Source organism: Lytechinus variegatus, chromosome 8 (genome assembly GCF_018143015.1).
Source record: "Lytechinus variegatus isolate NC3 chromosome 8, Lvar_3.0, whole genome shotgun sequence".
Taxonomy (NCBI): domain Eukaryota; kingdom Metazoa; phylum Echinodermata; class Echinoidea; order Temnopleuroida; family Toxopneustidae; genus Lytechinus; species Lytechinus variegatus.
The window spans coordinates 39,781,394-39,795,693 of record NC_054747.1 but is presented as its reverse complement, the minus strand read 5'-3'; the positions used below and the strand labels follow the sequence as shown (position 1 = coordinate 39,795,693).

The window sequence follows — 14,300 nt, the reverse complement described above, 5'->3', positions numbered from 1 at the left end:
AATAAGAAGATAGACATAATTCGGACATGTCCCAAGGATGTCCCGGTCCTATATGTCAAAACTCAAAATATAATGAAATAATTAAAAATACCAGCTCCTTAATTATTAAGTGCGATTCATATATCCACTTTACAATTTTCCTGGAGCTGAAATTGACCCTTTTTCAAATCGGAATATCAAATATCTTAAACTCGCGTTTCGCGCTCGCTTTTATTTTCATGATAAAATAAATATTTAAAATGCCTAAATTCTAGGTCTAAATCTGAAACGCGCGCGCATGTTTATTTCGATAAACCTACGCAATTTGTTCTCTATTAATCATTTATCCAGTTTCAGATCGCAATATCAAACATTTTCTGCTCGCGCTATATGTGTTCGACTTATTTATGTATGATCCCCTATACTCATCCTTTTCATGATTTACAATACATGAGTAGAGTGTCCGTGAACCATCCGTGAACCATAACTTTGCGTATATAAACACCTTTAATTTTTTACCCATAGCTGTATAGATTACATTTCATGTTTTCTTCATATTGCCTTTGGCACAAAGGCAGTCAAATTGATCTTTGTAATATTCAATTTTAAGAGATTTAGTCGAACGTGAACTGCGACGTGGAATGTTATAGACCGGGGGGGGGGGGGCACTCGACCAAAAAAGTGGTGGGGGTGTGCCGCGGGCGAGACAAAAAACGGGGGCCTTGGAGCGGGCTTATTATAAAAAGGAGGGTCCTCGGAACGGGCTTCGGAACGACAAATGTTTGTGAAAACGGGGGTCCTTGGAACGGATCGCCAGCGTGTGAGCGCGTATGCATCCCTACGGAACGGTCATGCGTGCATGATGCAGCTACCGCGGCCTCCGCCGGGGAGCTCTGCGGCCGCTTTTCACCAAAGTTGCAGCTCATTCAACGCGATCGGAGCGGCGTAACGAAAAATATGCGAAGCTTTGGAGCGGATTTCTCTCTTCTTTTTTCTCGATAAGAAGAAAATGCTATGCCTTGGAGCGGCTTTCTTTGTTCTTTTTCTCAACAAGGCAAAAATGCTATGCATTAACGGAAATTTGAGTGTAAAAATGGGGGTCCCCTCCGCGGCACATAATTAACCCACGGGGTTACAGAATATAATAAGAGAATTGAACCCCTAATTTAATCACGTTATACCAGGAATCATACTCAACATTTTTTTTTACTTTGATCTTTTGACAATGCCGTTTTAGTGGCTGTCGAGACAACTGCTGTCGCTGATAGCAAGAGCTAGTACCTCGGTCACACCAGGCAGTCAGCGGAAATTGATCACGAATGACTGCATACCTTGCTTTTTAAATCATTTTCCCGTCTCCTTTCACATTAATGTTATTGGCTGTCTCGCGCACGTCGTTACCACCATTACCGCAAAATGCCTATGACTACAGGTAAATAAGCAGAGAACCTAAATATACATTTTTACTGTAAAAAGCTGCAGGCCTAATTGTTGATTTGGTGACGTTTCGGGAAACACGGATCTATCTGACAAGATACCTAGTTCTTAAAAAAGGAAAGAGAAACGAACCGGCCTACGTGCAAAAAGGAAAAAAAAACAACATGGAAATTAAACGCGTTTGTTTTATAGCCTGTCAATAATTTTATTAGGATTTAAACTCATGTGAGCTAAGTGGGCTTTTGAATCTTATATTGAGGAATCCTAGAAGCTTATCCAGCGGATACTCTGATCCTTTTTCAACTTTAAAATGATGACTCCTGTCAATACTACTATGAGTTTTCATTCTAACCACCCAGTATACACCGGGGTTTGCGTCACGTTTGCTGTTCTCGTCATGTGTGTTTCGGTTGTAGGGAACTTCTTGGTAATCGCAACCTTTCTCAAAACTGAACGTCTTAGGACACCTACCTATTACCTTCTTTCAAGTTTAGCAGTTACAGACCTTTTAAACGGTTTGATCGGAGTCCCATTAGAACTCTATCGGAGAGTTGTATTTTCTGACGTAACATGTCTTGAAAAGCACTCAAGGTATTTTTCAGCATGCAGCTGTCTTTTTGGTGCCAATAATGTACTTCATATTATCATGGTAACATGTGATCGATATATTGCCGTTCACCGACCTCTCCGATACCAAACACTCGTCACCATGAAGCGAATCGTGATCGGGATACTAATTAGTTGGTTGATGAGTATCAGTGGGTTAATGCTTCACATCGTCAGCAAACTACGAGAAAGTCCAACTACCGCTACAGTCTACTGCTCTGGGACTACTTTCAAGTATGATCTCGGCAGTAGAATATGGTTTTTCCTTGTGATGACAGCGATCATCGCATCGGTATCAACCTTACTTGTCCTCAACTTGCTGATTCTGCGAACTGCAATGCGACATGCTCGCCGAATAGCCGATATGGAGCAGGCTATCGGAAGAGCACAAGACGATATTACCGCATCTCGTGTGAAAGCATCACAGAAAGTCACCTTCATCACTCTTGCCTTTTTTCTTACATGCATCCCAATGAGTGTTGTTCACATCATTGTGGTTTTCGATACTGAGGCTCATCTGTACTCTCGTCCATTTGATGACGTCGCAATGTTCATGTTTTTTTGCGGATCTGCTGTCAATCCAATTATATACTGCTACCACAATCGAGCATTCCGTGAAAATGCCCTGAAGTATTTTAAGACCAAAGCTGTTTGGAGAAAACTTTGTTCTACCGAATCTACATTTGCTTAAATTCAGAAACCTTGGAGGTTCTGAAAACAGAGCGGCAGATGTATGGTATCGGGAATAACTTTTATCCTAATATACGAGAATATTAACGCCTCGCCTAGGTATCACCATGATCACGGGCTCATCAGCATGATGGCCACTAAACGAAGATGACGAAGGTCATCATGTATTAAGAATCAACAGAGAACACTAAACTCCAAGATATTGTAATTTGATCATCTATTCAATTCAATTTTATTTCCATTATCAAAATTGCACAAAGTGATTCAAAGAACAATGAATAGTACAATACATAGACTTACTTGCTGGTACAAAAACAAATGGATAAACAAAGAACGGAACATTAACAGAATATTAAAAAGTGAAGGGACAAACAAAGGCCCGGGGCCTATCAAGGACTTGTCCTCAACATATAACTAGGTTATTGTCACCGAGCCAAAATTTCCAAAACGATCGATATAATGAGATCCAAGTCTATCTCTGTAGCAATGGTGAAATCGAAATCTGGAGATTCTGGGTGGCACTTTTAACAATGTTTAAGCTTTCATAAGAATAGATAATTACATGGCGCGATCTCATGTCAAGATCTATTGGAAAAAAGATGATAGAAATCAATGGCAAGATGTAAACATTACCAGGTTACTCGGAGAGGACCTTAAGCCGTTGGTCCCCTTGTTGCCTGCTCACAGGCATCCGTGCTTTCTTAGTAGTCAGGTAAAAAACCTCGGTACAAACCAAACCAAGAACTTGTCTGCTGATCTTCCCATGTACTTGTACTTGTAAATTTCCTACCTCCGGTCTACGGAGATCGGCGGCAAGCCGCAGGGTTCAGGTCCTTTCTAGATGATTTTGCCGGCATAGATGGATTTTTTAAATGTACCCTAAGCAGTGACATGTCAAAGAGGAAGCAGAAGAAGAGGACAGGGAGTGTGAGGGGAAGAGAATGGAGGATGCGAATATGAGGGGGTCATTTCCAGTGAAGTCATTTAGGATGGATGTAGGCAAGTCAAGGTTCTCAAGATGCTGTAGACATGGTGAGTTCTTGGATCTCATGTCAACATCCATTTAGAACAGATTAATGATGGCCCATTTCTTGTAATTTGATCATCTCTTTCACATAACGGTGGCATAACGAGATCCGAGATCTTGTCAGTTGATCACCATTCTATTCTTCAGAATGTAGACTCGACAAAATCCCAGATCTTGATATTTGGACATTTATAGCTCGTTTAATCTTCTGTAGCTTAGCCCGGGGGGGGGGCACTCAGTATATAATGCATATAGTGGGTATGTGCCGCGGAGGGGACCCCCATTTTCACACTCAAATTTCCGTTCCAAGGCATAGCACTTTTGCCTTGTTGAGAAAAAGAACAAAGAAAGCCGCTCCAAGGCATAACATTTTCTTTTTATCGAGAAGAAAGAAGAGGGAAATCCGGTCCAAAGCTTATTTTATATTTTTCGTTACGCCGCTCCGATCGCATTCAATGAGCTGCAATTTTGGTGAAAAGCGGCCGCAGAGCTCCCCCGGCGCGCGGAGGCCGCGCTAGCTATAGCTGCATCATGCACGCATGAGATGCATACGCATCACTCACACGCTGGCGATCCGTTCCAAGGACCCCCGTTTTCACAAACATTTGTCGTTCCAAAGCCCGTTCCGAGGACCCTCCTTTTTACAATAAGCCCGCTCCAAGGCCCCCGTTTTTTGTCTCGCCCGCGGCACACCCCACCACAATTTTGGTCGAGTGCCCCCCCCCCGGGTAGCTTAGACATGATAGACATGAGAGAAGTATTGAGATAGTAGATCTGAGATCTCGTCATGTCTGTTAGAAGAGATGATCAATTAATGACAATACGTAGAAACTACGACATCCAAGAACTTGATCCGTTGACAGACATTACAAAAGGATGAATAGATGACAATATGATGATGAGATATGAGATTCACTAAATGGATCTTTAAAGGTTCTACAACGGTTCTAATAACATTAAACAGGCACTTTGAATTCTTCTGAATTTATTGAAAACGACAATTTTTGGGGACCTTTGTCAAGGGTTTCATATACCCGACAAAATGGTTCCAGTTCGCAGCTATCTTTGTTCTTTCTAAGAGTATACATAAATTAGCACGACTGGATCCGAGATCTAATTGCGTCTGATTATTTTATCGAATAGGAAGAAGACCTAGGCTTGTGAGTTTAATGACGGTGCTGATGACTGCGTCAATGGTAAAGGGTTGTGTGTTTTTTTTTCAATGAGTTTCTTAATGCAATCTGAATGCATTGTTCCATATAGTATTGATGCTTTATTACCCCCGACGAACGCACCCATGTAGCGTGAAGACATGAGAAGCAGTAAATAAAGTCCACGGACAAGCAAGGGTCTCGTTTCATAAGAGTTATGATATGAAGAAAGTAACAAAATTCACTTTAAGCCAGTCGGATTGGCGGATTTCAGTAGCTTTTAACTGCCATTGCAAATTCTCATGAAATGTGTCCCATATGAGAGTCAATACTACACTGTAATTTCATATTGGCCTATAGGCCTGCCTATATGTCTGGATGAGGGTGTGTGCGTTAGCATGTATGTGTATTCAATATTATCATTCTTTAAGTAGTTATTATCATTCTTTAAGTTGAATAAGTATATTGAGTACGACAGATTTAGATGTATGAAATTAAACCCATTGGGAATGAATGATCTAGATTTTGACATTTGTTCTTATGGTTTGGACAGTGAAAAATTTATTGAAAGATTAAAATGTAATTATATATTTTCTGACGAGTTCAATAACATGCTCAACTGGGATCCAGATGATTTATTTTCCTTGCTTCATATTAATGCAAGGAGTTTGATCAGAAACTTTGACAAATTTTTATACTTACTGGGGTCAATTCAACATAAGTTCAGTGTCATTGGTATATCAGAAACCTGGTTTCAACCATATACAATCACAGATATGTTTAATATTCCTGGTTATACTCTTGTACATGTAAATAGATCTGAAAAGGCTGGAGGTGGAGTGTGTGGATCGATGCTAACAATGATTTTGATTTTGAAACATACCAGGATGTATCTACTTGCTCTGATATATGTGATTCTTTATTTATTGAATTGAAATGCAAGAAAAGAAAGTCTATAATCTTGAAATGTTTATCATGGGTGACTTTAATGCAAATCTATTGAATATTGAAACAATTCAGAGTACTAATGCATTTTTGAATCTCATGTATAGTCATAGGTTTTATCCATTAATAACCAAACCCACAAGAATATCTAACGCATCAGCAACTCTCATCGATAACATTTTTTGTAATTCTTATGATGTCAATATGATAAAAAGCTGTTTACTTATCGATGATATATCAGATCACTTTCCTATTTGTGCAGTGAAGAAGATTACATATGTGAACAAATGTCCTAATACATCTGTAAAGAAGATATTAATTACTGATGACAATATCAATGCATTTAAGAGAAAACTAAAAAACGCAGACTGGAGTATTTTAGGTGCAATCAATGATGTCAATGTATGTTATGAAATGTTTCTCAACAAATTTCAATGTCTGTATAATGAGTCTTTTCCAGAGGTAGTTAAAAGAACACATAAACACAAATTTAAAAAACCATGGGTATCAAAGGGCTTGTTGCGATCTATTAATAAAAAGAAGAGACTGCATAAGAATTATTTGAAAAATCGATGTCTGGAAAATAAGATTAAGTTGAACAAATACAGGAATAAATTAACTCATTTGTTACGTGCTGCAAAAGAAGATTATTATCTCCATCTCTTTAATAATATTAGAGGAGATATTAAGAAAACATGGAACCAAATAAACCATCTGCTAGGGAAAAGAAAGCTTCGTGGTATTCCTAATGTTATGTTTAATAATGGTAAAAAGTATGAAACAGCACCTGATATTGCAAATGAATTTAACGCATTTTTTGCTTCCATAGGTAGTAACATTTCTCAGAATATTCCATCTACACCATGCTCATTCAGCTCCTTTCTTAGTAATGAATCCCCGATAAATTCAATTTTTTTAACTCCAACTTCGGTTTTTGAAGTTCTGAAAGTATGTTCCACTTTAAATCCATCAAAGTCGAGCGGCTTTGATGATATATCACCTCGTGTGGTAAAAGAGTGTATAAACTTTTTTGTAGAACCATTAACCTATATCTTCAACCAATCACTTTGTTATGGAATTGTACCTAATAAACTGAAAATATCAAAAATTATACCCATATTCAAAAAAGGTGACAAAAACGAAATGACTAATTATAGACCCATAGCAGTACTCCCAATCTTTGCAAAACTACTTGAAAAACTCATTCACAAAAGATTGTATTCTTATCTTCAGTTGCATAATATTTTGATAAAAGACCAGTATGGTTTTAGAAAACAACATTCTACTGAACTTGCAGTTTTGAATTTATTTCAACATATTTTATATAGAACATGGGAAGTACTGTGTTGGAATATTTATGGACTTGTCCAAAGCATTTGACACCATTGATCACCACATTCTTTTACAAAAGCTTCTTCATTACGGCGTGAGAGGTAATGCATTTAATTGGTTTGATAACTACTTGAATAATAGAACACAATACGTGGTGGTCAATGGTGTCAAATCATCTATTCAATCGAATAGATGTGGGGTAACCCAGGGTTCTGTCTTAGGCCCCCTCCTGTTCCTTGTCTACATTAATGATATTGTAAATTCATCACACTTGGTTAAATTTTCTTTGTTTGCTGACGACACTTGTGCAATGATGGCTAATAAATCTTTAACTAATGTTATTCAATCCATTAATGTCGAATTAAAAAAAGTAAACACCTGGTTCCAATGTAATAAATTATCCTTAAATGTTTCAAAAACTAATTATATTATTTTCAGGACAAGGAACAGGAGGGTTCCCGGAAACCTCAATGATATTCATATTGATAATACAACATTAAATAGATTAAGTGATGTTAAATTTCTTGGGATTATATTTAATGAAAATCTAAACTGGAGTACACATATACATCACCTCTGCAACACAATATCAAAGAATGTTGGTATATTATCAAGGCTTAAGTATATTCTACCTAAACATATTCTGCTTATATTATATAATACCCTTATTTTGTCTTATCTTAATTATGGAAGTTATGTCTGGGGCAACACGTATAAAACTCATTTATCCAAAATTGAATTACTTCAAAAGAAAGCAGTTAGAATAATCAACAAATCTGATTTTCGTTCCCCTCTGCTCCTCTATTTAAAAATTTGAAAATACTGCCTATTTATGAACTTGTCACTTTTAATACAATTATATTTATATACTCCACATCGAATAATATCATTCCTGAGTCTAAGGATAATCCTTTTGTATTTAATTCAGAATTGCACCCTTATAACACTCGTCAAGGTAACAAGCTTTATATTCCTCTTTTTAAAACTACAGCTGGTCTTCAGTCCCTAATAAGCAATGGAGTAAAGAAATGGAATGAACTTCCACCAGATATTAAATCAAGTACAACTCTGAATAAATTTAAATTACTGTTATAATAATAATAATAATAATTCATTCTTATTAAGCGCTTTTTCAAAAGTTACTGTTCAAATCACTACTTATGGACACTCTTTAAATATATGTACCTCCCTTAAGTATTTTAGTCTCAGGCATTTGTGTGTGTGTGTGAGTGTATGTGTGCGTATGTTGGTGTGTGAACTTATGTTTTGTTGTTATTGCATTTGTTCTTAATGTAAGTTATTTCTTGTTTTTAATATTTTTTTGGGATACCATGTACAAGCATTTTGCTTTTCGGTGTCCCAAACCATAATTTACTTTTATCATCTATTGTACATTGCTATTTTGATATGTGTTTTATGGTTGAATGAATAAATACAATACAATACAAAAATACAATATGTATCACATCGTGATTATTCTTTAAAAATTTACCTTTACTTACACTAGTCGTCACGGTTCTGAGGACTCTCTTATAGGCTTTAATTTCTCTTCAGTTTGTTTTGTATGTTCTCCAATTATTTTGCACCATGAACCTGAATAAAGAAAAAATAAAAAAACTAAAAAATAAGCTGTATTCAAAAGGTATTAAAATGAATGGGGCATTGGGGTGCGGTAGGGGTAGATGAAAAAAACCCATAATGTTTTCTAATTATTGATTGATAGATTGTCAATTTAAATATTACTTTTATCTTTGTTTTTCTCTCTTTTCATTGCTGATTCCAATGAATTTCAATCTATATTAGAGACAAGTTATATATTCTTATCATTACATAATTATGTTCCATTCTCAATGGTCGCTGTACTATTGTGTAATTCTTTGATAATTCTTGTTTTAATGATTGTGCAGTTTGTTATGAGAGTTATATTGTAAATTACATATTTGATTTGAGAGAAGACAATAAAAATACGCTATAAATCAAAAAAAATATTGACCGACACATTACTGAAATTATTTTATCAATTAAAAATATCGAATGATTCACCGATCTATAATTGATTGATATAGAATTTCTTAATCGTTGTTTGATCGATTTTTCGTTTGACTAAAGTGACAGAAACATTAGATGGTCAGACCTAAATAAACATATCTAATGATTAACTGATTGATTAAATATATTGAATCAATCAATTAGTTAATTGACTGATACACTCATAAAACACTGAGTGAAATTTTACCCAACACTGGGTAGAAAGGGAACATGCATGTTTGCTGGGTATTTTTTTAACATACTGGGCTATTTCAATGCAATATTGCGTAATTTCTTTACCCAATTTTACCCAACCAACATGCATGTTCACATTTTACCCAACATTGGGTATACCTTTTTTTAAGGGTGTACATAAGAATGTTTTCGCATACATTCGTAATTCCGAAGCTTCGTTATTCGGAAGGTTCGGTTATTCCGAAGGTTCGATTATCCGAAAACGAAACGAGCCTTCGGAATTACGAACCTTCGGAATTACGAAGTGTAACCGAATGTTTTTTTATTAAATAAGCAGATCGAATGATTAACCGATTAATTGATTAATAAATTGAATGTTTTATTAATTTATCTTTTTTTTAGTTTGATTAGTGTAATAGTTAATAGATTATTTTCAAAAGGAACGTCCAAGTATAAGTTCATGACAAATTACTCCAAGGGTGTAGGCTGGTTTGAGCATGGGGAGGTGCACATCCGGGGAGATGGAACCAAAGTTTGAAATCAGCTGTTAAAAGCAAAAGAAGGGGTACAATTTCCGTATTGCTTGCCAGTGTCGAAACTCATCTGCCTCAGCGAAGGGTGCACGTTCACCCAGTACACCAACAGCCTACGCCCTTATACTCTGTAAAGAAGCCCTAATTAATTAATATAACACATCGGGACACGTGTGGTCGCACAATTGTTTTTATGCTACCGTGCATCTGAAATAGTGCTTGAAACACTTAAGTGAATTAAAAGCGAACTCCTATTCAAATCATGGTGATCGACCGTAGTATATGACATCCAAAAAAGTGTACGGCAAAAGAAAACCGATGCAGCAACCGCTGCCATCTCAAAACCCTTATTAATTAGTTTAATGTATTGTGCCATGAGCTGTATTTTAATGCTGCCGTGCATCTAAAATCAACAATGCGTAAACAAGTTGAAGTAAATTAAATTAAATTAGGCTAAAATAAATTCATATTTTTTAAAATTGATACCCTGGCATGGATTTCATTTTAAAAGTTTGAGACCCTGCCCTATACGGTATAGTATCGATCATCCAAAGCTAACTATGATAGCACTATTAGCTCGAATACTCATCCGATTTTGTCACTTCTTACAATTCCCATGATTCCTGAAGACATATTATTTCATTTGACATCGCTGGCTTTTCTCAGCATATATACAAGCACATCGTATACGATTGCACTTCTTGTTCTTCATACCATATACTACTCACGAGGACCAATCGTGGCAAACAAGTAAAGGAAGCCAGCTTTCAGGAACAAAATCCTGCTGATTCCTAATTCTATAATTCTCATAAACTTCCTAATGACATCTTCAGGAGCTTGAAGGCAATGGCTTTACAGCCTATTAACCACTATATCTTGATTTGTTTCTTTAGTGTTAAAATCTTTGAAATCAAACCGTGAAAAAATGGCTTCAGTGAATGCAAGTACCCTTCCATGGATCCCCAACCCTCCAATCTACACAGCTTTCATTGTTACATTGGCTATTCTTCTCATCTTCAGTACTGTTGTCGGAAACTTTCTGGTAGTCGCCACCTTCCTCAAAACCGATCGTCTCCGAAGACCTACTTACTATCTTCTGTCTAGTTTAGCATTTTTCGATCTTTTAAACGGTGCTATCAGCATACCACTAGAAACGTTTAACAGATCTGTCTTCATTGAAGTGACATGTCTTTACACCTTCTCACGGTATTTCTCGTCGTTCACCTATCTCTTTGGCGGGAATTCTCTGCTTCACATCGTCATGGTAACCTTTGATCGTTACATCGCTGTTCGTAAACCTCTCCGGTACGAAGCCTTGGTCACCTCGAAGCGAATCGCAGTCGGGATTCTCCTCAGCTGGTTGATGAGCATCTTGTTCGTCATTGGTCTGGTTGGTAAAGAAGAAGATCCAAGTCTCGTCAGAAACTACTGCGCTGGGACCATCACTCTGACGGTCACCTGTATAGGATTGGGATCATCCTCCTGATGATAATCATCATCTTGTCCTTACTAACATTGGTCATCCTCAACATGTTGATTCTTCGTACGGCATTGCACCATGCGCGGAGGATCGCTCAGATGGAACAAGCCGTCGGTAGAGGACGTCAAGAGGAAAGAGTCTCTCGTATCAAGGCTTCAAAGATAGTCACCACGATCACCTTTGCGTTTTTTGTTTGTTACATACCCACAAGTATAGTTCATGTCGCCATTGTTGTCGACAATGGTATGTTTAATCGACCTTTTGACGACATGGCAGCGTTTATATTTTACCTTAGCTCTGCGGTGAACCCGGTATACTGCTACCGTGATCGTCTGTTCCGTGAAAATGCAGTAAGATACTTCAAAGACATAACTGTCTGGAGAAAACTTTGTTCTTCTGAATCTACATGTACTTTTGATTAAGCACGGGGTCAAAAGAAGGGTCAGTGTGAAGTGGTGGCGAATATCCGTTGAGCCATGTAAACTGTAGCATGGTGCAGTCCGGTAAGGTCAGTGGCGTAGACAGGTCCTTAGACCTGGGGGGGATGATCCCTAGCTGGGTCATACATATATATATATATATATATATATATATATATATATTGTAAAGAAATGGATGAAGAGAACAATGGTAGGCGTAGCTTAAATCAAGGTTCCCCAGAGCTATCTTCCCTTTGGAAAAATTGGTGATGCCGAAAAAGCTCTGGGGAACCTTGATTTAAGCTACGCCTACCATTGTTCTCTTCATCCATTTCTTTACAATATTTAAATAAAAAAAGAGTTGCCAAAAGCTGTTGTACATGTAAAGCTTTACACATTTGTATTTCTTCTCCCATACGTGTACTGTATCAAAGCAATAGCTTCGATCCAGCTGAGGCATGGCGGCTTGTCATTGTTCAAAACTCACCTTCACCCGACAAAGGAAAATATAATTGGTATAGTGTCGAAAATCTGTCTATCTGACGGTCAATCGGATCTGGCTCGCCCTAACCATTAACCCGTCTCTGTGGTCTAGTGGTTAAGGCACCGGCGTTCAAAGCTGGGGGCCCGGGTTCGATTCCCGGCAGAGACATTTTTTCGGCATCACCAATTTTTCCAAAGGGTAGATAGCTCTGGGGAACCTTGATTTAAGCTACGCCTACCATTGTTCTCTTCATCCATTTCTTTACAATATTTAAATAAAAAAGAGTTGCCAAAAGCTGTTGTACATGTAAAGCTTTACACACATATATATATATATAATTAATATATAAATATAAAGAATGAAGGAGATAACGTACTCGATAAAAACAAAATATCATGGGCCAAAGCAGACGAGTTAAAGATAACAAAATAACACGATCTGCCTCATGGATTATCTCGAGTGTCTTTTAATCACTTTGCTTTCAGCAATAAACAGGGCATCCAGTAATAAACAAACTTCCTTGCACATTTTTCATGGCAGTAATCTTTTGTTTGATTAATGACAATGAGTAAAGATGATCAATTGCAAAGTAGGGGTTGAGGACATGGCCAGCAGGGAAAAGTGTCGGTGTATGTGTATAGGTAATTTCTTATCAATTCGTTTGAACAGTGTTAATGTGTTATGAAAGCAATTGCTCTGAAAGGGAGTGATTAAACGACACTTTCTTAAATCTGTAATGAAATATTTTGAACTTATCTCCTTTGCAAATACATAATTATTATAAGGAAATGTACTTGGTGAAACTCTGAATAACGATCCTTAAATGTATATGACGACGCAAGACAGTTGTTATTACTTAAAACTTGCAAGTTGTTATGCATATATTAAGATGATTGACTCTGAATAAAAGTCCAATTTTGATCATGTTTGTCATTACTGTACGTTATGATTATTGCTGCTATTATTATTGATTGATTTTAACTAGCATTCATTGCTTTAGTACTGTATAGTTTTGCTTCTTCCCCCACAGAAACCTGGGGGGGGGGGGATGATTGTACACACCATCCCCCCACCTAAAATTCTGGGGGGATGCATCCCCCCATCCCCCCCGCTATCTACGCCCCTGGGTAAGGTCTTTGCGACAATCCTTGACCATTTTAATTGTTGTTATAATATTACTTAGTATTTTAAGGGACTTTAAAGTTAGGAATGGTAGGAATAAAAAAAGGCCATGTTTCCCTATATAGCCGCATCAGTTCCTAAAACTATTGTTATACCAGCTAATTGTTAATGATTATCACCCCGACATTAGAGGATATATGTAGAGCTTTTTCGTCAGTTGCTCCTCGCAATTTAGAACTCTCTACCAAACCAACTTGATGACTGTAACAACATTTAAACCTTTAAATATGAACTATTAAAGACCCATCTCTTCGAGTCAATATGTGACATAATAGGGTGCCTGCGCCTTTGAATGTGTGGTTTTTTTTACAGATAAATGGCATAATAAAATGCTGTTCATGAACATCATCATCATTATCATCATTACCATCATCATCATCACCATCATCATCATCACCACCACCATCACCATCATCATCACCATTATCATTATCATCATCATCATCACCATCATCATCATCACCATCATCATCATCACCATTATCATCATCATCATCATCACCACCACCACCACCATCATCATCATCATCATCATCATCATCATCATCATCATCATTCATCATCATTATCTGTGCTGTTCGTTCCTAGGGGCTCAAGCATTGGTGCCGCGAATAATGCGGTCGGAATCGAAACTCTCGGACCTCGTTGTATAAAAATAATCCTATTTATTGTATGATTATTATATAGGTCATGATATACAGTCTTTATTGAGCCAAGTTGTTTGGTTCAATTAACACCGAACAAGAGATGCGATATTATTATATACTGCTACCACAATCGAACATTCCGTGAAAATACCCTGAAGTATTTTA

At 37.2% G+C, this 14,300-nt stretch overlaps 1 protein-coding gene and 1 pseudogene across 1 annotated transcript; both read left to right on the top strand.

Moving 5' to 3' along the window:
- The first annotated feature begins 1,729 nt into the window (after positions 1–1,729).
- Positions 1,730–10,789, top strand: LOC121419735 (adenosine receptor A2b-like). The gene is made up of 4 exons (XM_041614192.1): positions 1,730–2,707; positions 7,455–7,474; positions 9,561–9,591; positions 10,757–10,789. Exons 1-4 carry the CDS (start codon positions 1,730–1,732, stop codon positions 10,787–10,789), a joined length of 1,062 nt encoding a protein of 353 aa, XP_041470126.1.
- Positions 10,790–10,848: 59 nt separating this feature from the next.
- LOC121419734 lies at positions 10,849–11,825 on the top strand (annotated as a pseudogene).
- The last annotated feature ends 2,475 nt before the right edge of the window (positions 11,826–14,300 follow it).

Excerpts from the sequence above, each read along its gene's own strand:
- LOC121419735 (XM_041614192.1), top strand. The coding sequence starts at position 1,730 with ATGACTCCTGTCAATACTACTATGAGTTTTCATTCTAACCACCCAGTA. Across the intron at positions 2,708-7,454 it reads GTTCTACCGAATCTACATTT|TGTTTGCTGACGACACTTGT; the intron begins GCTTAAATTCAG and ends TTAAATTTTCTT. Across the intron at positions 7,475-9,560 it reads TGTTTGCTGACGACACTTGT|GGTGTACATAAGAATGTTTT; the intron begins GCAATGATGGCT and ends CCTTTTTTTAAG.